Below are 26,676 nucleotides of genomic sequence, written 5' to 3' on the forward strand. Positions count from 1 at the left end.
GGCTTGATGCTAACATGTTTGTTATCTGTCAGAATTCAGTCAGGATTCGGACTTTTTTTCCCATGTTAAACTGAAATAATATTTAAAAATCAGTGAACTTTTTTTTTGCAGTGGCCCTAACCATCCCCGTAGATATGATCAGTGGGGCCCCAACCCTTTAAAAACTTTTTAGAGGCCCTTCAGGACCTTTGTTTGCAGAAAGTGGAGCTGATCTTCCTGCCTGGTTAAATGAGCGCAGCATGCTGCGCAGCATGGAGAGGATGCTCTGCTGGGAGCAGAGATGCTGAGCAGACAGACGCCTCTGATTGGTCAGCAGCTCCTCGTTACACAAACCCAAACAGCAGCGGAGGATGAAGCAGACGGAGCTCCTCATCATCACAGGCACCGCACGCGCCGCACGTAGCCAAGACATCTAAACCGGGACCGGATGCACCAGCAACTGTTTGCTTTTTCCGGATAAACGGGTTCGATTCGTCCTCCTGGTAGCACCGCCAGACGCGCCATGGGCTCCAGGCTGAGCAGACAGAGCAGCTTGGATCAGGAGAATTTCTCCAAAAAGCGGCGCAGGCTGCAGGACGGCGCCGGGGAGGGCGGCCGGTCCGGGGGGGACTTTCTGTTTGCTCTGATGCTGAAATCAGACAAGCTGCCCGGGATGCTGCGGAGGGCCAACCACAGCCCCTACATGAGGAGGGTGGCCTGGATCAAGGAGATCCAGAAACTGCTCCGGGAGCGCAGGATCGAGCAGGCGACCGACGTGCTGAGATTACTGAGGAAGGTGAGGAGGGGGGGGGGCAACAAATGATGCACCATCAGGATTAAACACATGGATGATTACGCTGCACAAATTAGTGGAATAAGTGTATTTGCCCTTAATTTTATCTCTTTTTTTGTGCCAATAAATTAACATAATTAGATCTAATTACAACTTCAGATAAAATCACCCATTTGTTGTTGTTTTTTATTAATTCCAACTTAAATCTTCTCATCTCATTGGCAAATAGTGTTACCCGCCAGCTTGAAACAGGAATATATGCACTTATTTTAAAAAAATAAAGACATATTTCATTTTTTTGCAGTGTATGATCTGGAGTAGCAGGTTTTCATGATGGAAAATAAATTTTAATATATCTTGAAATACAGATGCATTAATTAGTTCATTATAATCTCATTGACTCAGCAGATATTGTTCTCTTCTTTCCTAAACAATCATAACAACAATCAATGTCACCTTAAAAAGTTACAATACAATGGTCATGTTCCTTTGTGCCGTTCTTATGGTCTAAAACCACTTATTAGAGACAGCAGAGCAATGCATGTGTGCAGAAATGCAAAAAATGAGTGTGCAGACATGTCTGAATGGTGCAAACATTCCATCCATCCATTTTCCATTACGCTTTATCCCAATCGGGGTCATGAGGGCTGCTGGTGCCTATATCCAGCTGTCAATGGGTAAGAGGCGGGGTCCATCGTGGACAGGTCGCCAGTCCATTGCAGGATAACACGGAGACAAACAGGACAAACAATCATTTACACACTCTCACAAGAATTTAGAGAAGCCAATTAACCTAACAGTCATGTTTCTGGACTGTGGGAGGAAGCTGGTGTTCTGTCAGATGAGCATATCTATAGTCAATACCCCTTTAAATTATCCCTTTATTTTTGTACAGAAAATACACTTTAAACTGCCTCATCCAGCGTGTATCCCTTTAGCCATGTACAAACAAACTATTTATTTACACTGTGAAAAATTTTAATCTAAATGAGTCATTATTTCTTAAAGTAAGTGCATCTGTTCTTGAATTGAGGAGGTTAGACACCATTTGAAGAAGCCAATTTACATTTAAAATAAGATTAAACAATTAAATTGTCTTATTTCATGTGCATATTATCTAATTATCTTACTTTAAGAGTAAAAATTATCATTCCATTGGCACCTACTAAAATTAAGTGTAATTACCCTTAATTTTGACTTATTTTTCTTATCGTTTTTTGCAGTTTACTATTTTTCATACAAAACTAAAGGGATAAACACAAATCCTGCGCATACGTATTGGCTATGATCATCTGATAGAACACCGGAGTACCCGGAGAGAACCCACACATTCACAGGGAGAACATGCAAACTCCATGTAGAAAGAGCCCGGGCCGAGAATCAAACCAAGAACCTTCTTGCTGCAAGGCAGCAGTGCTACCCACTGCACCACAGCTACATCCCCAAAAAGAGAATATAAGTATGCCCGTTTCTCTTAAAATTTGTATATTTTTTGCAGAGTACCTCCTCTGTTTTTCAGTTGGCTGAGAAACCTTTTCATGAACACAAACATTGATAGTGTCATTCAATTTAATTCAGTTTATTTCTATAGTGCCAATGCACAACACATGTCATCTCAAAGAACTTTCCAGTTCACCAGATCATTCAGTCAGATTTATTCAAAGTTTTCTATCTAAGTTGAATGCATCGACTCATTGATTCAAAGGCAATCCTTCACACTAAGCATGCTTGTAGCGACAGTGGAGAGAAAAACTCCTTTTTAACAGGAAGAAACCTCCAGCAGAACCAGGCTCAGTGTGAGCGGCCATCTGCTGAGGCTGACTGGAGTTCAAGGAGACAGAAGCAGAGATACAAAAGGCAGCTGTAAAAGGCGACCCCGTCCAGGAAACACATAACCAGGCAGACGAGCTCCGAGCCAGCTCCCATGTCATGATCTGCATTGATAAATTACGTATTTTTGTTTTTTGACCTTTAGCTTTATTGATCCCACATTGGAGAAATTAACTGCATTTAACCCATCCCCTTGGGGAGCAGAGGGCTGCCATTGTGCGGCGCTCGGGGAGCAGTGTGGGGTTAACGGTCTTGCTCAGGAACTCGGAGCACAATCTCTAACCCACTAGGCCAACACTCCCCCATGCCAAACCTCTTAAATGGTAAATGGCATGTACTTATATAGCGCCTTTATTCAAGTCAGGAGACTTGACCAAAGCGTTTTACAGTACATTCATTCACCCATTCACGCACACACTGATGGTGGCAAGCTACATTGTAGCCACAGCTGCCCTGGGGCTCACTGACAGAAGCGGGGCTGCCATACACTGGCGCCACCGGGCCCTCTGACCACCATCAGTAGACAATGCAGGTGAAGTGTCTTGCCCAAGGACACAACGACACTGAAAGTCGGAGTCGGGGCTTGAACCGTCAATTCTTCGAGTTCAGGGCAAACTCCTACATCCAACGCCACTTATGGTATTTATTCACACATTTTAACTCTTAGTTAAAATGTGTGAATAAATACCATAAAACTTGTTGTTTTTTCTGCATCCACTGATTAAAACATGTCGTCCTTGAGGCTGAGCTTCTATCTCAGTTTTTTCTTTGACCTTTGACCCTATCTGGGCTCATCCCCTGTTCGTGCGCCCGTTTGCCCCTCACTCTGTTTCCCCCCAGAGCTTTTGTTTGACCAGAAACTAGGCCACTCGGAGCGGCGTACCTGTGACACACTGCTCCATGCGACTCACCACGGCCCTGTGCGCCGCGTGTTGACATGAGATTTAAAAGGATAGTCGGTCAAACTGCAAACTGTGCTTCGTTAAATTTGCTCTAATTTTATTTTGTCTCGCTGGATGAAGGGCCGGCCCCCGGTGCATCCATGCCTTTGTTTCCTCCTCTATGGGCAGACTCTTATCTCTCCCTGGGCTGTTCTAATGCTTCCATTACAGCTGCATGTCCCCTTTATCGTTTCCCCACATTTAATGACGATCTCTGTCTCTCTCTCTCCGTTCGCTGGAACAACCGAAGCCCTGCAGCTCTGTTTACCTCAGCAGAGAAATACGTTCTCTTTTAAAGGTTATATTTACTCGTAGACCAATAAAGAAGGTCACAGGAATAAAAAAATAACTCAGATCTCTCTGTGTCTCGGTAGCGCTGCGGATCTATGTTTGTTTTCTATGTTTCTGACAGTTTGGCCTTTCTTTTAACGTCTGTTTGTCTGTATGTAAACACCCCCCCTTATACTTTTTGATATATTGATGCATCAGCATTTTTTTATTTTTACAAACACAAATCTGAAATGAGTAGAAGCAGACTCTTTTTTTTTTTTATCATTTTATTTTGTAGAACATCTGTAGTTCAGTCAAAGCGGACGGATAATAAGGGATTTTTAAAGCTTCCCATAAATTCTTTAAAGGTGCATGCTCACGTTATTTGAATTTATTTTAAATATATATGCACTCTGGTTCATTACAATGCTTCTATTTGTTATAGTTTTTTTTGTCTTTGCTTAGTTTGTTACTAAATAAAGGTCTTTCTGTATTTCTTTTTCAACTTTTTTTTATTGTCATTCGACTGTCACAAGTACAGAGCAATGATATTCACTCTCTGCACTTAACCCATCCCCTTGGGGAGCAGAGGGCTGCCATTGTGCCGGGCCCGGGGAGCAGTGTGGGGTTAAGGGTCTTCCTTCGGGGAGCACAAGGCAGTCTGTAGGAATGGGGCTTGAACTCAGAACCTCCGGTTTCCAAGCATAATGCCCTAAACCACTATGGCTGGCTGCTAGCCAAGCTCAAGATAATCCACATGTGACCAGAGGGGTAAACAAGGAAGTAGCTTACTGCAGCTAAAGCGGTTAGCACCTCCCGGGAATTATGGAAATAATTGCGTCAGTTGTCCCCATCTGGCTGGAAATAACTCCTTTAATGAATGAGGGTCTGGTGTTGATCTCTTCTGTCTTGATGTTAAGACTTTTGCAGGGTTTTTGTCACCATTGACCTATTTTTTTTTAGGTGTCGTTCTTCCCATCTGTTTATAACTTTATCAAAGCCTCTTCATGCCATCCGAGAGCAAAGGTAGTTTCTTTCCTGGAGTTTTTCCACAATGTGTTGATATATATATATATATATATATATATATATATATATATATATATATATATATATATATATATATATATATATATATATACACATGTATATGTATATATATATATATATATATATGTATATGTATATATATATATACATATACATATATATATATATATATATATATATATATATATATATATATATATATATATATATATATATATATATATATATATATATATATATATACATGTATATGTATATATATATATATACATATACATATATATATATATATATATATACATATACATGTGTATATATATATATATATATATATATATATATATATATATATATATATATATATATATATATATATATATATATATATATATATATATATATATATATATATATATATATATATATATATATATATACACATGTATATGTATATATATATATATATATATATGTATATGTATATATATATATACATATACATGTGGAATTATAAATGGAATTGTCATGAAATATGTAAAAACAAAAACACTGTGCATACAAAATGACAATAAAAGCTGTCTATGTCTAGATGTTTATATTTGCGAACCTTTATTATTTACTATTTCCATTGCAGTGTCCATATAAACTGTAAAACTCCCTGCATAATTATAATAAGGCAATTTATATGCATGAAACAAGTGGAGCAATATGGCAATTGCCATACTGCTCCACTTGTGAAAGTAAAATCTGTTGGGCTCTTTTTGGCATCAAGACAATTATTCTTATTGCCACATTGCCAGACAGGACACTGTTAAAGAAAAAAAAAAAAGAAAAAAATAACAATATATATATTTGTGAACCTGCTCCAGCAGGAGCTGCGGCTCCCTCGCCATGTTTTCCACGCGGATCCGTCAGCGTACTTACAAATTTTCCTAGGTGCTCCGTGCTGACAGGATTTCCACACACAAAACCTAGGAAAACATGTAATTATGGGGAAACTCTGTCTGCATGGACACGTCAAGCATAAATCAAGCTTTAATCAGCTCACTGCAGCTCCTCCAAAGCTATCATGGACCTCTGCTGGTGGATGTCTTTGTATGTTTTTAAGTAATAATTAGCAGTTATATTACAATTTAATAATAATAATACATTTAATTTATACTGCACTTCCCATCAAAGTATCTCAAAGTGCTTGAGGTAAAAAGCGAGAATAAAAAAGCATGAAAAAAACATCTAAAGGGGACCAAAAGCTTAATTTATTATTATTTGGCATAAAATATAATATGATTTGTAATTTATACCCATAAAGATGGATCTGAAATGATCTGAAATAATGACAAACATAATGATCAGTACTCTGAACTTCTACTTCCCCTTTTAATAAATTTGTAACCTAAATATGTAGTGGAACTACTTCCTGAAAGTATTTGACTGGTATTTTTATTTTTTCATTGGTATCTGATGATGGGTTGAACTATTTTTTTCCCAGACATCTCCTGCTGTGTTCCTTAGTCTGTTTGATGCTTTTAAAAGTCTATTTTCACTCTTTTTTATTCTAGGGTTTCAATTTAGAAGGATTTGAATGCAAAGGACAATGAATATAAACAAGTAAAATTATCTTGATATAAGTGTACAGTGTTTTCATTTTATTTGAGCAGGTAAGGAAGACAATTTTCCAGAGGGATAAGATGATTTACATTTTTAAAAATGTCAAAATCTTTTTTCAAGTCCATCTATTTATCTTATTTTAACAGGAAAAAACATCTAATTGGCTGATCATCTTATTTACCTGCTGATATTAAGGACGAATATGATTATTTGAAGATATTTTTACTTATTTTTAAATATATTTTTTGGAGTGTAGAAATAAAAAAAGAAGTATTTAAGAACCTTCCCTGTATGTAAACTAGTGTTAAACCAACTCTGATACCAGTATCGATCAGGGCCCTGGTCCAGCACTATAATGGTGGTATTGGTATCGGCGAGAACCGACAAATAGGGCACCGATACCATTTTGACAGCCAAATGTTTCTTCAACTATTGTCACCCATTCCAGGTAGGCAATAAAAAGTTCTACTGGATTCACCTTGTTTTACTCTTTTTCCTGCTTCACAAAGGTAGGCAGCAGCTTGACAAAGCCATGATGGCAATTATTTTACATCCAAGAAGTTTCATATATAAACAAACCAATCAATTTCCTCAAACATCTTTTCCTCTGAGAAAAGCCTCCAAAGCAGTGTTTTGCTCTTCTTTCAGTGAAGAAATACTCCGATAAAACTTGCTCGATAGCCACGCTAACACTAGTTTCATCGGCTGAAGCCGCCATGTTCTTTAGACTGAACTGTCGCGCTTCTCGTTGCGTTACACCTCAACCCGCCTCAAAGCCAACGCTGATTGGACGTTCGTTTGGTGAACGGCTCCAAATTTTCTTTAACAGAGAGTCTCCAGACTGATTAGCGAGTGAAACCTTGAAAGCTTGCGAGATCAGGATGGATTCACCAGGCTATCGGTTATCGGTATCGGGGCCAAAAAAATGGCATTTGGTGCAACACTGATGTAAATCAGCTGAAGGTGTATTAATAATTAACATCTGGTCAGGTAGGGTCGGCAGCATCCAGAATCACTGGCAGATCTTATTACAGATTAATTTTTTCTCACCTATCCTCTGCTCTAATAACTTTAAAGTCTTCAAACTGTGGTAAAATGGCTCCTCCTTAATTAAGACATGGAGACAAACTGGCTTTGCTTCATGCAACATGTGGGGAAGCACATGCAGGCTGGTTTTCTCCTCATAATCTGTTTCTTCCCTCTTAGTTTTTCTTCTTTCCGCTGTCCTGTTTCGTGCTCCATGACAGCGGATTAATCCGTGCGTTCGCTGTTAGATCTGATCTGAGTCCTGCAGATGCAAGAAGGATTTGCTCTCTCATGTCACGCTTTAGAAATGACAGTAGATCGTATTGAAGAGATATTTTTATTGCTGTCTCTTCAGACACGCAGCAGCTTCCTCTCTGCTCCAGATTCTGTCTGTATTTACCGTTGGCCTTGTTAAGCAGGGGGAGCCGGCCGCCCACTCAGACTGTCTGTCAGGATCCGAACGTGTTGGGCAGAAAATCCATGCAGATGCTTTTGTGCAAATGTGTATGTGCTTTACGGAGCTTCTGAACGGCTCAGCTCTGCAAAAGTCTTTCATTTGATCATCAGGTCCCTGCAGCGTGGACATGTTGATGAGGGCTGATCTTAAAGCTGCCGCCGCCTCAGAGGAGCGGCCTTCTGACACGTCTTCTCTTCAGTTTGTTTTTGTTTGCTTTTGCTGAAGAACGCTGTAGATGTTTGATTAATAGATGGTGTGTTTGGACGGTTCAAGGAGCTCCTTCATTTTGCTCCTCGTTTGATAAAGTCATGGATGATGGATCACGGTGGAGAACAAGAATTTACAAAGACAGAGTCATCCTCTCTGTGCAAACATCCTTATGTGCTGTTGCATGCTGGGAGGTGCCGCTGCACTAAAGCTTCATCCACACATTGTCGGCATTGTTATCGTTTTCATTTATGGCTTTGAACTCTTTATTTGAACTCTTATTTCCCCCAAAAAGGAACTAATGTAGAAAAATAGAAATATAAAAGTTTCAAAAGGGAACTATGAGAACATGGTGAACTTATTGTGGATTTTTTTCCACATTAATTTCTATTTCCAAAGGGTCCAACATTATGGAATCAGGCTCTAATTGCAGGTTTCTGGCCGATCGGTACCAATATTTAAAAATCCTAATTTTTGAAATGATCCATTATCCATACAATTATTATTGTAAGATCACAAGCTACCTTTTATATTTTAGTCTCATTAAAACATGAAACAATCACTGCAACAATAAAAAATGTTTAACTGCACATTAGGCATTCCTATCAAATATAAATGCAATCTTTAGAGTGTTGACAGTGGCTGATGTTCAGACCTTTGCAGAGGTAGATAAGATCCATTTCACTGATTAATATTCTTCCAGACTGATGGAAATCAATGCTTTTAACCAATACATCGGCCAGCTGATATTGTTCACAGTTTTATTCTCCTAATCGTCTAATACCATGATTCGGGTGTTTTGGACCGAGCACAAATCTAAACGTTGCAGCATGTTGGCTGTTATTAACTGGAATTTCCCACCCCTGAGTTAAACTGATGTCAAAATAATCGGTATCTGTATCGGCCTTGAATAAATCTGGATCCATTGATCTCTACTTTGGACCTTCTCCGCCTGCTGATGTAGCCACCATCTGGCTTCTTCTTTTGATTCTAGCATAATACTTCAACACCTTTTAATAATAACTTCAAAAAGATAATATTCTTTTAACTGTTTTGTTTTCTGGCACAGATCTAGTTCTTAATCGTATGTTTTAGATTTAGCTACTTTTCCCTTCAAATCTACTTTGGGTGTTTTTTTTGTTTTGTTTTTTTTGAAAACCCAAACATGTTCAGTTTCTTACAGTTCAGCCGCTTGTCTGAGTTAAAGGTTATTAATCGTCTAATTTCATATGCACCTCGCAGGGGGCAGGTGACCCTGAGCATGGTTCTACCACCACCGTGCCTGGCAGTCCCTGCTGATGTTTAACAGTAGCTTTAGTTTACATTTGCAAATTTCATTGATCAAATGTGTTTGGATTAGAATAAAAAAGGTGATCTGACCGCTCTGTTTATATGAGCTCAAAATCAGATGATGCACGTTTTTTTGCCCTAATAAAAGCACTCAGAGATGCGCCGTTGAGTGAAGGTTTGAGCCCATGAGAAAAACAAACAAACAACCATGGCGGTGTGTTGGTTCTGATGGTTCTGGGGGCCCAGGATGAACCTCCATCAGATATTTACACAAAGAATGTTGTTCTGGTTGTTTATGTTCATGTAAACATGTTTCTGTTATTGAGTCTCCTATAGAACATATGGTGTCCTCCTGCTATGAAGGTCTGGGTTCAGATGGTTGAAATTACGGCTGCTACTAATGATTGTTCCTTCAATTATCTTTTAAATTAATTAATTATTAATCGGATCGCCAGAGTTTCCCAAAAGTGACTTTTTACAGAATTAAACCAGGTGAAACTAAAACTTTTTCTTTTTAAGGAGGTCTGGATAGAGCATATTGACAAACAAAAACAATTTTTTTTTTTTACTTAAATGCAAAATGTTTATATATTTTTATACAATTTTTGTATAATTCCTGCTCTAAGTGGGTTGCTATGTCACCTAAAAGCATATTTTAAAGTCTCTATAGTCCAGCTGACGATTACTTAGTTGACGATTATTGCAATAATCGATTAATCGGGATTAATCCGATGAATTGTTTCAGCCCAGGGGGAACCCAGGAAGAAAATGTTGGATTCTAGGAGGCAAAGATGAAGCAGTTAAAGCCTTTCAATAAAGAGGAGATCAGATGCAGGCTGAAACCTTCCTGCACCTTTCTAAGAAACATTCATCCAAAGGTTCTAGGGGTGAATTTAGACATGAGACTAGAATTTAAAAATGATTTCAAACAGTAAAAATAGGATTTTATTTTTAATAGGGATTCTGTTTAAAAAAATAATCCATCATAAAACCTAAAAATTTAACCTATAAAACTTTGAGATTCATGCAAATGCTGAGTAAATGTAAACTTTTGAGCAAAGCTGTATTTAGAGAGCATTTCTAGTGACTGCCAGTTCCCCCCCCCCCCCCCCCCCCCTCCCTGCCACTAGATGAGAAAGTCTTGTCTCTGTTGATGAATATTTAAAGGAAAACACTCCTTTTATCTCTCCATTTGGAGTCCCAACGCCCCCGATCCAGAAGGCACTTATTTCCATCCCTGCTGCTGCCATTGGTGGCCCGGGGCCAAGTTCACCACTCATTAGTCACGACCCGCTTTTGTCCCGTTTCTGTTGTTCTTGTGTTTCTCATCCTCTCGTCTTTTCTAGGACCTTGGTTTGGAGGGCACCTCCATGAACGACATCTTGTACAAAAATGCTGCCTTCCTCAACCTGGTGGACCCCATCTCCCACGAACTGCTGCTCAGCTTGGCGCGAGAGATGCAGTGTCCTAAGAAGGTCAGTTGGCCCCTGTGGTCTGTGGCGTAGTCCCAGAAATGAATCATTGAATGCTGATGAAGGTTCTCCGTCATCCAGGTCATAGTCATTCCGTAAAAATTCAAATCCAGACATTTGAATTGAGAAAGCTTCCTGGAGAGGTGGCGAAACGTCTTCAAATCTTGAAAACCAAGTCCAGTGGATATTTTTTGAATTTTTACGGAATGAATCATTGAATATTTCTCTGAAGACCGACACGATCTGTTCTCCAAACAATCCCATCTGAAGCCGTTTTTTTCTGCAGACATATGTTGGATTTCTTCTAAGGTTCTGGAAGCAGGAGCAGCTTCCCGCTGAGCGCCTCAGATTGATTTCTTTGATGCATTTTTCACACCCAAAAATAGAGTGTTTGTTTAACCAGGTGCTGAATTCATATAATCCGGTTTTAGCTGCTGGAAAGGATTTGATCTTCTCCTCTAATGTGCTACAAGGTCAGAGCACACAGAGAAGGGGATCTGTGGAGGTTTTCTGTAAAACTCTGATGTTTTTAGATCCATTGAACCAGTTCTGTGTAGAAAGAAATATTAGTGTTTGTTCTTGTATCGTCCGATACATGGACGCATTCGCTGATTCATACACTGCTGCACCCGTCATCTGTTTATTATAAGGAAAGTTTATTTTTGTTGTAATTGGGACTTGTGTGACATTTGTGACATCACTTTGTCATTCTTAACACGTATTAAGGAAGGAAAATTAATATTGTCCAAAAAAATCCAGCAGCGGTTAGACTGATGACCGAATGTTTGGTATTGGCCTTTAAAAAGGGTGCTGGTTGATCTGTAACTTATGATCAATTTTCAGTTATCCGTTTTACTGAGGATGTCCTTGTATTTAAGTAGGAGAATTATATCAATCTATCAATCAATTGTTTGCAATTGAGAATTTTTTTTCAAACTGGTCCTAAAGGAAATTGCTCCATCAAACAGTATCTCTCTCCACTCACATCCAACATCCAATAATAGATTGCTCTCTGATAAATTAGACAAAAATAGAAACACTAACCAGATGTTTGAGTAGATAAAGATGTTGCAATGCATGATTTTAATATTTGCAGGCCATTTAAGAGAGTCAGGTAGAGATCCTGCAGCATGGCCAGCAGAGCTGCTGCACTGATTTTTCATGAAACATCAGATTAAATTCATAGCAGACCTTATTAGAGACATCATGTTTATTGAAAGAAAGGCTTAGATGTGACATCAGAGCTGTGCTGCAAATCGGCCAAAAAGCTTAATCAAGATTTTTCACTGAAGTTTTGCTTAGAAAACTGCTTTAGCTGCAACTTGGTTTCTTTCTGGATTGATTGATTGATTGATTGATTGATTGATTGATTGATTGATTGATTGATTGATTGATTGATTGATTGATTGATTGATTGATTGATTGATTGATTGACTTTATTGATCCCACAGTAGATATATGTAACAGCTGAAGTCTCTTATTTAGCTGGATTATTTTACAGGGTTAATGCACGGGGTGTTCACTCCCACAGACTGCCACTCTGGGTCCCGGAGCAAAGATCCTTAACCCCACACTGCTCCCTGGGCGCCGCACAATTGCAGCCCACTGCTTCCCTAGCGAATGGGTTAAATGCAGAGAGTGAATTTCTCCAATGTGAGATCAACAAAGTTCTATTATTATTATTATTTATTCATTTATTTTTTTGACTTTGGGAGAAGCTGGAGTACCCGGAGAGAACCCACGCATGCTCAGGGAGAAAATGCAAACTCCATGCAGAAAGACCCCGGGCAGGGAATTGAACCCAGAACCTTCTTGCTGCAAAGCAGCCTTTTTCTCATATGCCTTTAATCTCCCAGGCCTATTTGACATCACTGCCAAACAAGCTAACTGTTTGTAGACTATCTGTTTCAATTAATTTTATTTTATTTATATAGCACAATTAATAACAGGTTATCTCAAGGCTCTTTAGTCATATGGGTTAAACTTTTTTCATCTAAGGAAACCAGCTGCTTGCATCCAGTCGCTGTCTTTCACCCCACCATGGATAATGTGGTGACAGCAGAAATTCACACTTGTGACACAAAGAGCCATTTATTATTAATTCAAAGTTCCTAGAAACTTGGTTTGACTTAAAAAGTGAAGCATGAACAAAATATTTTACTTTACTCTTTCTGCTGCTGATTTTGTTTAAATCATCATACTTTTTGACAGTTCATTTTCAGAATAATTAACTTAGACTCAACTTTTTTTATCCCTTGGGATTATTCCTTCAGGGTAATGCTGCTTCCAGTAGCTTATATAAAGTACAAAGGGTGCGGTTAAAGCAAGATACCTTTAAAGATAACAATACAACAGACAATATAAAGTACAAAAAAGCACAAAAACTGTTGTAATATCCTGGAATATGTTTCCCTTCGATATAAAAATATCTGCACGGTAGTTGACTTGGATTATTGAACTTAAACTGCAGAGAAAATCTTAAACTGATCTTCTAATTAATGATCCTGATATTAAAGATTTGGTTTTTCTAAACTTTTCAGCTTCAATAAAAGAGGCATCTGTTTATCCATCATCTTCAGCAGGTGTCCCACATGTTTTTCCCCCACAGCTAATTTCCCCAGCTTTTAGCTGTTTATTCTTCCTCCTCTGCATGCTTCCTTCCCCTTGTGCCCTACATGTGATTAGATTGTCTTGCTCCAATAAGGCAGCCATATTGGGTTCCTACTCTGCATTCGCTCAAGGCATCAGCTCCAGCTCTGTTTTCCTTATCATGAGAAAGACGATGCGTGGCGACAGGGTTATAGAAACCAGGATAAATTTTCCACCATAGAATAGGCTGCAAAGATTGTTTGTTTGTTTTTAAGCTCTGACTGAAAGCCTCTGCTTCATGTTTATTTTATTCTGTTCTCTCCTGCAGGATGCAGACACCATCAAGTCTTCTGATAAGATCTGCAGACAGCTGATCTACCACCTGACCCCACACTCAAAGTGGCTGAGGCAGAGCATGTCCAGGCGGAAATCCCAGGCCTGGTAAGCCCTCATGTCCAGACATCCAGTCTGTAACCAATCTGCAGCTCTGCACAACAGAGAGCTGCACCAGGCCGGCCTCCCAGGACACTCATATCTCTTCTCATTGGCCCTTCTGTGGTATCAAATCAACTTTTTTATATTTTCATCAAGGATTCAAATGCATGTGCAAATAAATGAAGGATTATCTCTCAGAAAACAAGGCTAAAGGCTGATTTATACTTCGAAACTAGGTCATATGCATAGGTGTCAGTAAACGTAGAGACATCCCTGCCCCTTGCGCAGACAGGAAGCCTCTGATTGGTCAAATCTACCTCCGCTCTACACTATGCGTATTTCCTGTTTGGTAAACTTACCGGCTTCTTTTGTTTATCTGACCGCCATTGCGGAAAACGACTGGTGAAGATGGACCAGCTAGAAGAGCGAGGTGCGCGAGAACGCTGGGACCCTTTTTCCACCTGGATCCCCGCTCTTTTTCGCCCTCATGTCCCTCTATTGTAACAAACTTGCCCCCATTTCCTCACCACCGCGGCCATATTTAGACCCACAGCTAGTTCCTGATCGTCCCTCTTGCATTGTGGCGTGGAATAACAATAAAACAATAAGCTTCAATATTGGGCATAAATCAAAAATGTCTGCTAGAAGCTCACTGCGACACACTGCTGCAGAAAGATAACCAGCCCTAAAGAATCCCTCCAGCTTATGAACAAAAACATTTCCAGCTGTCTAGATGCTAAAATCGGGCATTCATATCACACAAATGAAGACAGTGCGTGTTTTGTGATATCCGACAGGTTCATTCTGAGTCGCTTGAACATCAGCAGGATCATAGAGTTAGCTGTCGGACTCTGAGCGCCGCTTTGTTGGGCTTGATTAAGCTCAATTCAGCCCCAGAAAAAAAGGATCAAAGATTCAACCGACACCCGCAGCGTCTTTGAGACTCGACATACATGGAAGCCATTGTTTAGCTGACAGCTTTTTTTTCCTCACTTAGTCATATTGACAGCTGCATAAATCTGCAGAGAGGCTGACAGGTTAAGAGTCAGCAGCAGAAACATGAGTCATTAACAGCAAGATCCTCCAGAAAACTAGTGGAGGGGAGGATGGGGTGGAGTTCTGCTGCTGCATCAGGGAACAAATGTCTGTCAGGGCTAAAACGATGAGATCAGATCAGTCTGCTGTTCTGTGTTTCCCTAACTCCTCCCTGAGTCAGAGCTTTACATTCATTAGTAGAGAAAGATCCACTGCCTCAGAAATCTTCATACTTTTTCCTGTTTTCCTGCTCCAGTCATAGAGGCCGTTATATGATAAAAACCTCAAGGTGGACGTAAGATTTGTGGTATGGATCTAGAAAAAACGGCATCATGCTTTAGTGTTAAAGCACAATGGAAAACAAGCTGTTAAAAAGTTTATTAGTTTTAGAGAAGATGCTTTGGTCCAACGACAACAGAACTGAACCGCTTGTTGTTCTTCTAAAACATTATGACAAGTAAAAACTAACACACAGCAAAAAAATTTAGTAATTTTTTTCTTAAAATAAGTGCATTTTTTTCTTGAATTGAGGAGATAAGTGAGACACTTTGCCAACGGAACAAGACAATCTACAGTTACAATATGAAAACTCTATTGCATTGTCTTATTTCAAGAGCATATTATCTAATTATCTTATTTTAAGAGTAAAAATACTCATAACATTAGCAAACTATCTCATTTACCCGCTCAAATTAAGGGTAGATACTGTAAATTTAAGAAATGTTTACTTATTTCTAGATCGTTTTTCCAGTGTGCTAACCTTGTTTTTTTCTGCCATGTTCCAGACGTCTTATGTAATGCCCTCATCATATACCGACCTTCAGGCTGTGCTGCTCTGCCATGCAGCAGAGCGTGATGGGAGCTATTTAGGTTCTAACTTATGGAGTTGATCCTGTGTTTATGTTTACAAGCAGAACAGTAAAATGTAAATTCTTAATCTTTTCTGCCTTTAAAAGAGTGTTAAAAGGCACAAAAGTGGGTGGGTGGGTGGGTGGGTGGAGTGGGGGGGGGGGGGGGGGATGATTGGGGGAAAAATTATACGACTGGCATAAAATCAAATACAAACAGCATGAAAATCAAACAACAAGCCAGTCCCATCTAGGCGTAATCAGAGACAATGACACATGAAGTGTGCTCCTGATGTCCAGTCTTCTCCGTAGCTTTGTTTTGGTCGCTGTAACTGCAGAAAATCACGCTTCACAAAGAGAGGATGTCCGCGGACCGGTGGTTGGGGACCCCTGCTCTAGTGGACGGCTGCAAAACTGCAAAGCTCACAGAAATTCATTCTAAGAAGATGTTAATAGTTCACCTGGTGAAACGTTTTTTTTTTTTTTTGTCTTTTTTCTTTACCTGTCACAAGTACAGAGCAACAATATGAACCCTCTGCATTTAACCCATCCTCTCGGGGAGCAGTGGGCTGGCACTGTGCGCTGTGGCATATATCACCCATGTGATATATTGGTGATGGCAGCATAATGCTGTGGGCGAAGAAGCTAGAAGGTCGGTCAGAATTGATGCAAAAGTAGATTGAGGTATGAGAGAAAACCGTTTACAGCAAAGGTTTTGGGACTGGTTTTGATTTTGACAACGATCCTAAACAAAGAGATTAAACTAAAATAAGAAGGTTTGGATCAGAGGTGCAACTAACAAATATTTTGCCTCCTAAATTTATCGTTAGATATTTTCTTTCAATTAATGGGATCAAAAATGGTGGTTTTATTCATGGTTCTTTGCAGAATTTAAACCTGTTGAAGTGAGGAGGCACATTATAGCGCTCGTTTATAGTCAAAGAAGATTTTTTATTCTGACTATATTTCAATAGCCAATGAATTAATAAATTGTTTCAGACTGTGTTTAGGTCAGGTCCAAATGTGAAGTTCCTGCAGAAGAACAGCAGCTATAATAGCAGCAAAGCTGATCTACAAACTCTTTACTCAGGGGAGCTGAATAGCTTTTTGATTTATTAGAAATACAATAATAGAGAACTCTACATCCTCTCTCTTAAGGTCCTGTTAAAATCCATTATTGCCTGCGGTTGTAATACGACAGTATTAATGCGTTTGTGAGGCACAGCAAGGCTTTTAAAGGGCTGCCATCTCTAATCCCAGCAGAAATGATTCAGAAAAACTTGGCCTCAGTTTTAGGTTGATGCTCTAATCGAGCTAATTCTCACGCTATTTGATAAATCATAAAAAAAAAATCTGTAATCCAAACTCAAACTAATTACACAGATTAACGGGATTACTGAGTCTCTGATGTTTATTCTGTCTATTTGGAGCGACGGGTGAGCAGAGTTAATGCTGGTTAATGATGAGATGATCCATCCGGCGGCGCCGCAGAGGGCCGCGCTGTTTGCCGGTCTTCGCCGTGCAGAGAGAGCATTCACAGGGTGGAGCTGCAGTTATTCATTTTTTTTCCATTTTACCCCCTAATAAGCCTTTAGTTTAGTCATAAAACCCTCAAACACTGAATAAACATAATCTCCACAAAATAATTGGACTGTTGGTTCGACCACATTCAACCCCTGCTGACAGTTTACTGATAGCTTTAGATTCCATTTAAGAAAATTAGTCCTGACAGAGACATTTCTGCAGGAAGCACATTTCAAACAGCCTCCCCTACTGGGTGCTGCTATGCACAAAGAGAGCAGCACTAAAAAGTGACAATAAAACAAGAAGGAACAGGTAGTAGAGCAGGTAACAGAGTCCTGGACTCAGGCAGAAAGTGTCTGAGGCATGAATACGATGAAACAAAATGTAATAAACCTTCACTGTTATCTTTAATCAGATTTTCATGTGAAAAATAGAACAGAATAGAAAATCCATTTATTGTCCCACAGTGGAGAAATTCTGGAGCTCTCCAGACTCCAGAGATGAGCTTTTCTGCATGTTCTAGATCTTCCTTCCTGGTAAAACGAGGGGGGCTGAAGCTAGCCTGAGCTAAAAGCGTGTTAATTAGAGACTAATTATTAGAACCAGCTGTATGAGAACCAGAGACACACCCAAAACATGCAGCACAAAGAGATGGGATTACCTTCTGTTATTTCAAAAAAAAAATACAGCTTATAGAATAGAAAATCCTTTTGTTGTCCCACAGTGGGGACATTCTGGTGTTTACATCTAAAAAAATATTATAGTAAAAATTGTCACATAAATGTGGACCTTAAAACATTTTTATCAGAATGACATACTAGCGAATATATAGAAAATACTGTACTGTAATCAAACAATATTAATTTGTACCTATTCATTTTTTTTAAAGACATGAAATACTAAACTATGTGCAGAAATGTCTATGGATCCAACCACCCAGGTGTGTTGCATCACTGAGTACATGTTTCAAGGCTTTGCTCTAAGTTATTGTGTAAATTTAAGATATTTTTCTGTCTGCCTTCTCTGATTTGTTTTGAACTTTTAACATCAGATTTAAAACTTACAGAATTAATTGGCAAAACAGTTAATAAAACATGGAAAACATTTAAAAGTCTGATACAGTGCAGTCTAATGCTACGTTCAGACCAAAAGCAGCGGAGGCAGCAGGAGCAGCTGGTTTACATGCAAAGTCAATGGTTGACGCGCATCAAAGCAAAAGGTCCCGCAGCTGGTTTTTGAGCAACAGGAGCAGCGCGTCATGAGCTCCTGAGCGTCTGATGTGAGAAACGCGCTTCAGAAGACGCAGCTGCTGGAGTTGGAAAAATTAAACTTTTGCTGCATGATGCGCCACATCAACCTATCAGAGAAGCTGATCTGGGAGCTGGCAGGGAGACAGACAAAGCTGATGCAGGTCACTATGATCACTCCTCTTAAACTGTTTATTAATGCCTAAATTAACTTCAAATGTCGGAAAACTGCCAGCAAAATATGTTCGATTTTATTATTTTGGTGCCTGCGAACAGTAGCAGAAAACCGCAAAGAGGCGACCGGGCCAGAGGCTGCTGTTGAACGGGATTCCCAATGACTGAGCACAAAGTGTTCGTGGGTCTGAGCGGCTCCGACAGCTAAATAATATTTAAAGGCAGGATCATAATCTGGATGAACTGACTGCACAGATAAATTTTTCCAGAGGACTTTCTCACTTAAAAACATATAAAAACTACTTTTTACCCGCTGATCACAGCAAATATAGCTGCCATTGTTACAGGCAAAGAAAGGCTAGAGTAGCTCCGCACAATGTGCATCAGACCCAATTTTGCCACTGTGCAGCGAGATCAGTAAAGATGCTTCAGCGACGCATCAGAACTAAACTGGTACAAGCATCAAAAATGAAGCAGCTTGCGCGTTTTTGCTGCTCCTGCTGCGTGCGGTCTGAATATAGCATTAGACCTTCTGATGTGACTATAGGAATGTTTGCCCAACTCTACACATAGGGACGGTGTAGAGTTTGGCTGTCCAAAGTTCTGCCCGGGGGCCATATGTAGCCCTTAGAATGACATTGTGTGGCCCCAAACAACGGGCCCAGGATGATTTAAATTAGACATTTAGTGCAGAAAAGATAGTTTTATTAACACATTTTTATCAAATGTTAGCTAAAACACAAAATTCTCAGATGGCCAATATTAGAGCATAAACCGTCTGTCTCTATAAAATCAGAGAGAGATAGATTTGTATAAATGGGATGCAAATTATTACACCACCCTTGTTTTCTTTCCAAAAGGCGCCTTAAAGAAGATTTTATACAGACTTTGGAAAGAACATGTTCATGGACAAAACAGTTTTTTTTTTTATCTTGTTTGAATGTAAATGTTTGTATATTTTTTCCTATATTTTAGCATTAACACTTATTTCAGTGGGTTAGTCTTTTAGCTCATGGCGTGTGTTAAAGTCTTCACATTACTGTTAATGATTATTTTATTGCCTAATTAGTTTATTATTGTTGTAATAATACAACAATCACAATAAATCAGATATTTCCTTTTTTCCCTCTTTATATCAACAAGCAGGTAGAAGTTTCACGCGTGGGTTTCTTTGTTTGATACGGAGGAGGATTAGGGCCACTGAAAAAAAAAAAAAAGTTAACTGATTTTTAAATTTTAATTCAGTTTAGTATGGGAAAAAAGTCAGAATTCTGACTTAAATCTCAGAATTCTGACTTTTTTCTTAGAATTCTGTGATTAAAGTCAGAATTCTGACTTTAATCGCAGAATTCTGACTTTTTTGTCTGAATTCTGACTTTCCGATTAAATTCCGATTAAAGTCAGAATTCTGACTTTTTTCCCATACTAAACTGAAAAAAAATTAAAAAATCAGATAACTTTTTTTTTTTCAGTGGCCCTAATCCTCTTCCGTAGTTTGATGATCTTCAAAGTTTGATTAATATTTCAGGACTGTTTAGTGGATCAGTTCTCACTTCTACTCCCATGCATAGATTTGACATTAGCTGCAACATTGCGCCCCCTAAAGGCCTGGAGTCAGAAAGTCTTATCCCTGTTAAATGTAATTTGACCAAACTTAAGTACTTCTGTGATTTGAACATTGTGTTTTGTAAACTGTGTTTATATTGAAAATTAATTTAATTGCCCAACTCTTATAAAACTGGATATTAATGAACTTGTTTTAATATAAAGTTAAACTTGTTCATCTCCAAGGAACAATTTTAACATCAGTATTTCAGTAGTTTTGCATATATGAAGACTGATGATCTTCCAGAGGCTCTCGCTGCGTTCACGTACACTAAACTGGTTAGAATGTAAATTAGATTTTAACATTCATCTGTTATCAGACTGTGGTTTTAGCTTCAGCTCAGGGATGGTTGATAACCAGCATCTCCACAGACATCGATCTTATGCTCCTTCAGCATAGTCAATAAAACCCAGCGACATTACTGCCTCCCTTTGGGCTAAAGAGACCAAATAACATGATGAAATGCCTGCAACACATGAAAGAAACCGGTAACCTGCCTATGGTGTCGCCCCTGTTCTCTGGTGCGAGGATGGATGATTCTGGACAGATCACCTCAGGCAGCATCATCTTCCTCACAAAAACACTGACCTGTCTGAGAGCTGTGATCTGAGCTATTAGCACCTGAGGAGTAACGCTTTTACATGGCTGTCACATGAAAACCTACAAGGACCACACTGACACCGTGTAAAGGATAAAACCTGGAAAACACCGGCTCTACTGGCATGTTTTCTTCCTTTTTCCCTTTTTTTTCCCTGTTTATGCGGCAGAGAAAATGCTGCTGAGGGAGTGGCTATTTTCAACGTGACCAGAAAAACACATCAAAGCATCAGAGGAGACAGGTACTGCTGAGGACGACACCGTAAGTCACCAGGCAGCCGAGGATGCTTTAATTTACATTGACACATGCAGCAGAACCGCAGTTCAAATTCAACACTCTGGATCCTCCCTGGTGGGCCCAACCGGGTGGAGACCTGAATAATGAATATGACTTTACCTGCAATGTACATCAATAATATTCTATTGTAAATCAATCCAAAATTTTGTTGGGCATTTTTTTATTTTATATTTTGAGCAACAATAATGAAAACTGTCTTTAAAACCGCATTTTAGCCAGGTTTAATGATTGTGCACTGGACTGTTTTTAGAGAAAAAGTTGCTTGACGTTTATGTTCCTGCTTTGAAATTAAACTAAACAACAAAAGAAAACATGAATTATTAGAGAAAAATATTCTCCTATTTAAAAAAAGATCTAAAAATGACAGAAGAACTCAACAGATTAGTATCACACTTGCTCTTTGGGCCAAACTAAGGCTACGGCAGCCTGAAGTAACCCAAATTTTTTTATTTTTTTTTTATCTGATCTTTTCATGACAGTCTGAACAACACAGATCTAAATTTTTTCAAATGCGACCCAGGCCACTTGGCTATGTGGTCCTGAATCCGATACGAATCTGATCGTTTCAAATGCGACCCGTCTGAACCGGCAGATTATTAAGAAAAAAGTCAGAATTCTGACATTATAGTCAGAATTCTGACTTTTTTCTCAAAATTCTGACTTTAATCTCAGAATTCTGACTTTTTTCTCAAAATTCTGACTTTAATCTCAGAATTCTGACTTTTTTTCTCAGATTTCTGACTTTTTTTATTGTCAGAGTTCAGTCAGAATTCTGAGATTAAAGTCAGAATTCTGAGAAAAAAGTCAGAATTCTGCAACTAGTTTCTAAACTACTATTCCAGAAGGTGGTAACCTCCATGTGGCGTTTGAGCCTTTTTGATTCTCCTAATAAGCACCACCTCTCAAATGTTTCGCCAATAGTTTTTTTCTACCATTTTGCATCTTGTTTTTTTAGTCTGCGTATAAGAAACTCTAGTATCCTAGTATCTCTACCGTGGAGCTGCTAGGCAACGCCTGAGCTTCATGTCACATGACTACCTACTAATTTAACGTGTTAATGTTGGCATCATAACCAGAAGTAAATATTTATTTAGTCTGAGCTTCATTTTTTAGAAAAAGTTGCATTTATGAGCTTTATGATGTCAACTTTATTAATTGAAAAACCAAATGACATTTAGTTTCTGTTCCTAATAAGTTGAAAGATTTTAAGGATTATTTTCTTTATATCTCTGCAGTCTGAAGACGACTCTACAGAAGAAGCTGTCTAGTGAGAGCGTGGACCTTTCTGGGATCCCCCTGTCCAGCCGCGATGTCCGACAAGTGGCCTTCTACCTCCAGAACAACGGAGACAGCCTGGTGGCCGTGGACATCAGCTTCACCGAGCTGACCGATGACAACCTGCGTCTGCTGCTGCCTCTCCTCGCCTCGCTGCCCAAACTCAGCACCCTGGCTCTCAACGGCAACCGCCTCACCTTGGCCATCATCAAAGACCTCTCTGAAATGCTCAAGGACCCTAAGATGTTCTCCAGCCTGGCGTGGATCGACCTGGGGAACAACGTGGACATTTTCACCATGCCTCAGCCGCTGCTGGTGGCGCTGCGCCGCCGCTGCAGCCTGAAAAGCAGCCTGCCGACCATCTACGAGTACACAGAGGGCCAGCCTTACTCCTACCACCTGGAGACCTCCATCGAGGAGCCCAGCCATTACGAGGAGGAGGAGGAGGAGATCGATGAGGACGAGGAAGATATGGGGGACAGGTTTGAGCTGGAGCCGTGGGGTTTGGGGGACAAACAGCTCTCTAAACCGTACCCCCTCCACTGCTGCGAGAGGTGATGGAGCGTTTCCTGTCCTACCAGATTCCAGCTGTGGTTGAAGCGACGTCCCGCAGCTCTCTGTTACCTCCTTCACCCTCTTGCCCTCACACCACGAGACCAGTCACCCTTTAAAGGCAACGAGGGGGAGCAGCGCCCACATTGTGAACTAATCGCCCAAACACAGCTGCTAAGCTAACCTTTACCATCTCTGAGTTGGACCCACACCGGACGGCGGCCTGACGGCAGACTTACTGTGTTGCTGGATGGTGCTTTGGGGGAAAAGATGCGGTTTCATTGGAGGTTGTCTGGAAGAGTCAAAGAACCAGTTTTCTCTTTTTCTCTCTCTGTCTCTTTCTGTCCCTTTATCCACGTCTAGCGCTTCATGTCTCGATCCACAGGAGACGTCAGTCAGTTGGTCGGACGAAGGAGCGGCATCCCTGGGGGATTCTGGGGCCACCTGGAGTGAATTTTGGAAACCTGTGGGTCCTCGTGGCGTCTCTGCCAGGACTGAGACTCTGCCTGTCAGGCAGGGCCTAACTCCACATTCTGTGTTCTCTGTTAATCTCCCAACAAAAGTTCAACAGACTCTACAGCCAGCGACCGTCACGTGGCGCTGGCAAAACTGCTTGGTCGACTTTTTGCGTCCCCCCCTCCCCTCTTTCCTAGTGTCCACTGGTGAATGTCCATTTGCAGATGGAAATGAGGACACAAACAACACAGATGTTTTGTTTCCTGACGTTTTTTTGTTGTTGTTGTCCCCTTAGAGGACAAAGCGTCTCAGAAGACAACAGGTAGGAGAGAGGGGTGTTTTTCTAACCACATAAAAGCTGACATCACTGCTCTTTAGGGTCATAGCCACAGTATTTCAACACGGGTCAGAGAAAGGGGCCAAACTGACCTCCTACTGCCGTCTGCCTCCACAGGTTTTGACCTCTTAGTGTTGCCGTAGATCTGTGTTATTAGGCACTTTCTTGACTGTTATCTACTCTAGTCTCTCCGCAGTAGCATAAAACCATCTCAAAGGCCGACCAGAACACTGCGAAGCACTTTAAGGCCCTGATGTTTAGATGTTACTCTTTCTCCAAAGGCTCCATATAGTCTGTGCACATTGGTTCCTCCCTGCAGGAGCTTCATTCAGATGATTGTTAGAGGGATCAATATGAAAATAAGCTCACCTGAAGTATAACAAATGTTCTCTAAGTGTTCTTTGTGTATTTGTGTCGGTAAACGGTCTAAATGTTGTTTTGTCTCTTGTCTGTTTCTGTATTTAATTGTATTTAATGAGGAAAAACTATAAAAACTGAGCCTGATCAGGTCCTGATGATCGGATCCAACAGATGACGGAATGTTTTATGGTTTTACGCAATAATCCAGCAGGTCGCTCTGTAAATGTCATCCAAAGCAGAGGATATTTAAGTTGAATGTTTGAAATTGTCGTTTTTTGCCTTTTATCATGTTTTTACAACCCAGGGCAGGACTGGCCATTACCCAACGCCCGGGGGGCCAACGCCCATTTGTGGGTGGGCCCAGGGCCTTCATAATGTAATCTAAAATGTATTTAAAGTTAACTATTATATAAAATAATTTATCAATTAACCAAATTATAATCTAATCAAAATGTTTTGAAATGAATTATATACCTTAGAAATATTCAGAAATATTCTCCATGAATAAGTAATTTCTTACATTTTCCATTTTGGTCTTTTACAATGCCGAAATTTAAACAAAAATTTAGTATTTGTTTGATTGAATATTTCCTTTTAAATAATTCAGAGGATATGATCAGTGACTCATTTTACCTAGTTTTTAATGTTTATTTCTTTTACTATATATTCATTTATGAAACCTCTCAATGTTTGTAATCTCATCTGTCTTGCTGGGCCTCTTCCCCATAGAATATAACTAATCATGGTGGGCCGACCCAGTCTGGTCCAGTCCAGTCGAGTCCAGTCCTGTTACAACCACAAACTTTGTTGGATTTGTTTGATTTTATCTGTCAGATAAAAAGAAAAAAACAGGATTTAAAAATATTTAAGCAATTAAAATCCAATGTAACAGAGTTAATGCATATTTTTCTTGCATGGGTGGTTCTAAACAGGGGCTATTGGGGCCACTGCCCCTATAGAACCGATCCAGGGCCCTGTTGTTGCCCCTGTACTGAAGGCATAATATTGCATTTTTCATTTTCATTTTAGTTTTTTCGCTAATTCAACTATTTTTAGTTTGTTTTTAGTAGTTACTAATATGTTATTAAAGCTTAGTTTTAGTGTAGTTTTAATAAGTTCCAGTACTAGTTTTAGTTTTGTCTTTGGTTAATTCTTAGGCGCAGGATTCAAAAAGTTTAAAGCATTTTAATCATAAAATTTAAGCATTTAAGCTATAAAAACTCAACACAAGATGCCTATTTTAAAGAACTGGTTCCCTTACAGTGGCCTTTGAAGAGGTCCTGTGGAAAAAAACACAAATGCAATACTGGCAATGTTGATTTCATCAAGATCAGTTTTACCTCTCCTTGTTAAAGCTGATCTAGAAACATCAATGTCTCTAGAAGCACTCAAACTCAGTCCGATTGAAAGGAGAATTTCAACAAATATCAGCTTCCCCAGCAGATTTTAGCAATTTTACTGTATGAATTAATCTGAACCATTTGATTGCAGCTGCTTGAAGATTAACATCTGCCCCACATCATGATACTGCCACCACCATATATAACAGTTGGAAGGGATTGTTTTAGATGATTCCTATCCTACGCAGTGTTACATGGGTTGGTTGCCCAACCAGAACTCCTTTGTCATGTTTGCTTTGAGGCTTAAGAGGATAATTTAAAAAAACGTCACACTTTCTAAGATCGATGTATAATTTTTATTTATTTATAGTCGTAGGTGTTCATACAAACACAGGCTGTAAAATACAAACTTAAAGCGCACATAAGGAGGAGAGGAAGAAATTACATTTTAAATTAAATAAAAACAAGAATCGATTTAGTTTGTCACTGCCTTCTTGTTTTTTTTTCTTTTTCAAATTAAGTGCTTTATTTTCCTCTATCAGCTAAATTCACACTAATATGCATTAAAGTTTGTGGTTCTAATGCATAAAGATTGGAGGTTTATGAATATTTTGTGAAGGCGCTGCGGCTTGTTTTCGTGTGTCAGTGTGGTCTGTGTTTGTACCTTATGTCTCCTTCCACCCAATGACTGCCAATAAAAGAAGCTGACCAAACTGAGCTCTCTGGAGGTGTCTTTTGTTTTTGTTTTTTTCCTGGTATTTTAAACAGATTTTATGTAGCTATTTTACTGGCTGCGTCACAGTATGAACATGCAGCAAGATACAGGAACAAGCAGGTGATTGATTTATGCAGATCAACCAGGACATTTGGTAATAGGAGGCAGGTTTGGAACATGCTGTTCTGGCGCCGTATCAGGAAAGCTGTGTGTGTTTGTTATTCAGAGGAGCGAGTCTGTCTGCTGTCGGGGAAACGCCTGAGCTGCAGCCGCTTGCTGGGGAAGGGCACGGTGGTCGCTGCATGAGGCCCTTTCCATGATCCCCCACCATGACCTTTTGTTCGTGCTGCCAGACATGGTAATGT

At 39.6% G+C, this 26,676-nt stretch overlaps 2 protein-coding genes across 2 annotated transcripts in view; one reads left to right on the forward strand and one right to left on the reverse strand.

The window, feature by feature from the left end:
- ggt1a (gamma-glutamyltransferase 1a) overlaps positions 1 to 23,653 on the reverse strand; it is a 59,674-nt gene extending 36,021 nt beyond the window's left edge. Inside the window, exon 1 of the mRNA XM_038283334.1 lies at positions 23,343 to 23,653. The gene's annotated coding sequence lies outside the window, so the exon portion shown is untranslated. The remainder of the gene's footprint in view (positions 1 to 23,342) is intronic.
- On the forward strand, positions 316 to 26,319 carry lrrc75ba (leucine rich repeat containing 75Ba). Its single transcript, XM_038283335.1, has 4 exons — positions 316 to 775; positions 10,798 to 10,926; positions 13,841 to 13,953; positions 22,512 to 26,319. The coding sequence occupies exons 1-4, from the start codon at positions 503 to 505 to the stop codon at positions 23,107 to 23,109; spliced, it is 1,113 nt and encodes a 370-aa protein (XP_038139263.1). The 5' UTR covers positions 316 to 502; the 3' UTR covers positions 23,110 to 26,319.
- The last annotated feature ends 357 nt before the right edge of the window (positions 26,320 to 26,676 follow it).

This window comes from Cyprinodon tularosa, unplaced genomic scaffold (genome assembly GCF_016077235.1).
Source record: "Cyprinodon tularosa strain WSP-4 unplaced genomic scaffold, ASM1607723v1 ctg192, whole genome shotgun sequence".
Classification (NCBI taxonomy): domain Eukaryota; kingdom Metazoa; phylum Chordata; class Actinopteri; order Cyprinodontiformes; family Cyprinodontidae; genus Cyprinodon; species Cyprinodon tularosa.

Bases quoted from the DNA above. Each gene is read 5' to 3' on its own strand.
- lrrc75ba (XM_038283335.1), top strand. From the start codon at position 503: ATGGGCTCCAGGCTGAGCAGACAGAGCAGCTTGGATCAGGAGAATTTC. The intron at 776-10,797 runs GTGAGGAGGGGG...CGTCTTTTCTAG, and splicing joins TGCTGAGATTACTGAGGAAG to GACCTTGGTTTGGAGGGCAC. The intron at 13,954-22,511 runs GTAAGCCCTCAT...ATATCTCTGCAG, and splicing joins AGGCGGAAATCCCAGGCCTG to TCTGAAGACGACTCTACAGA.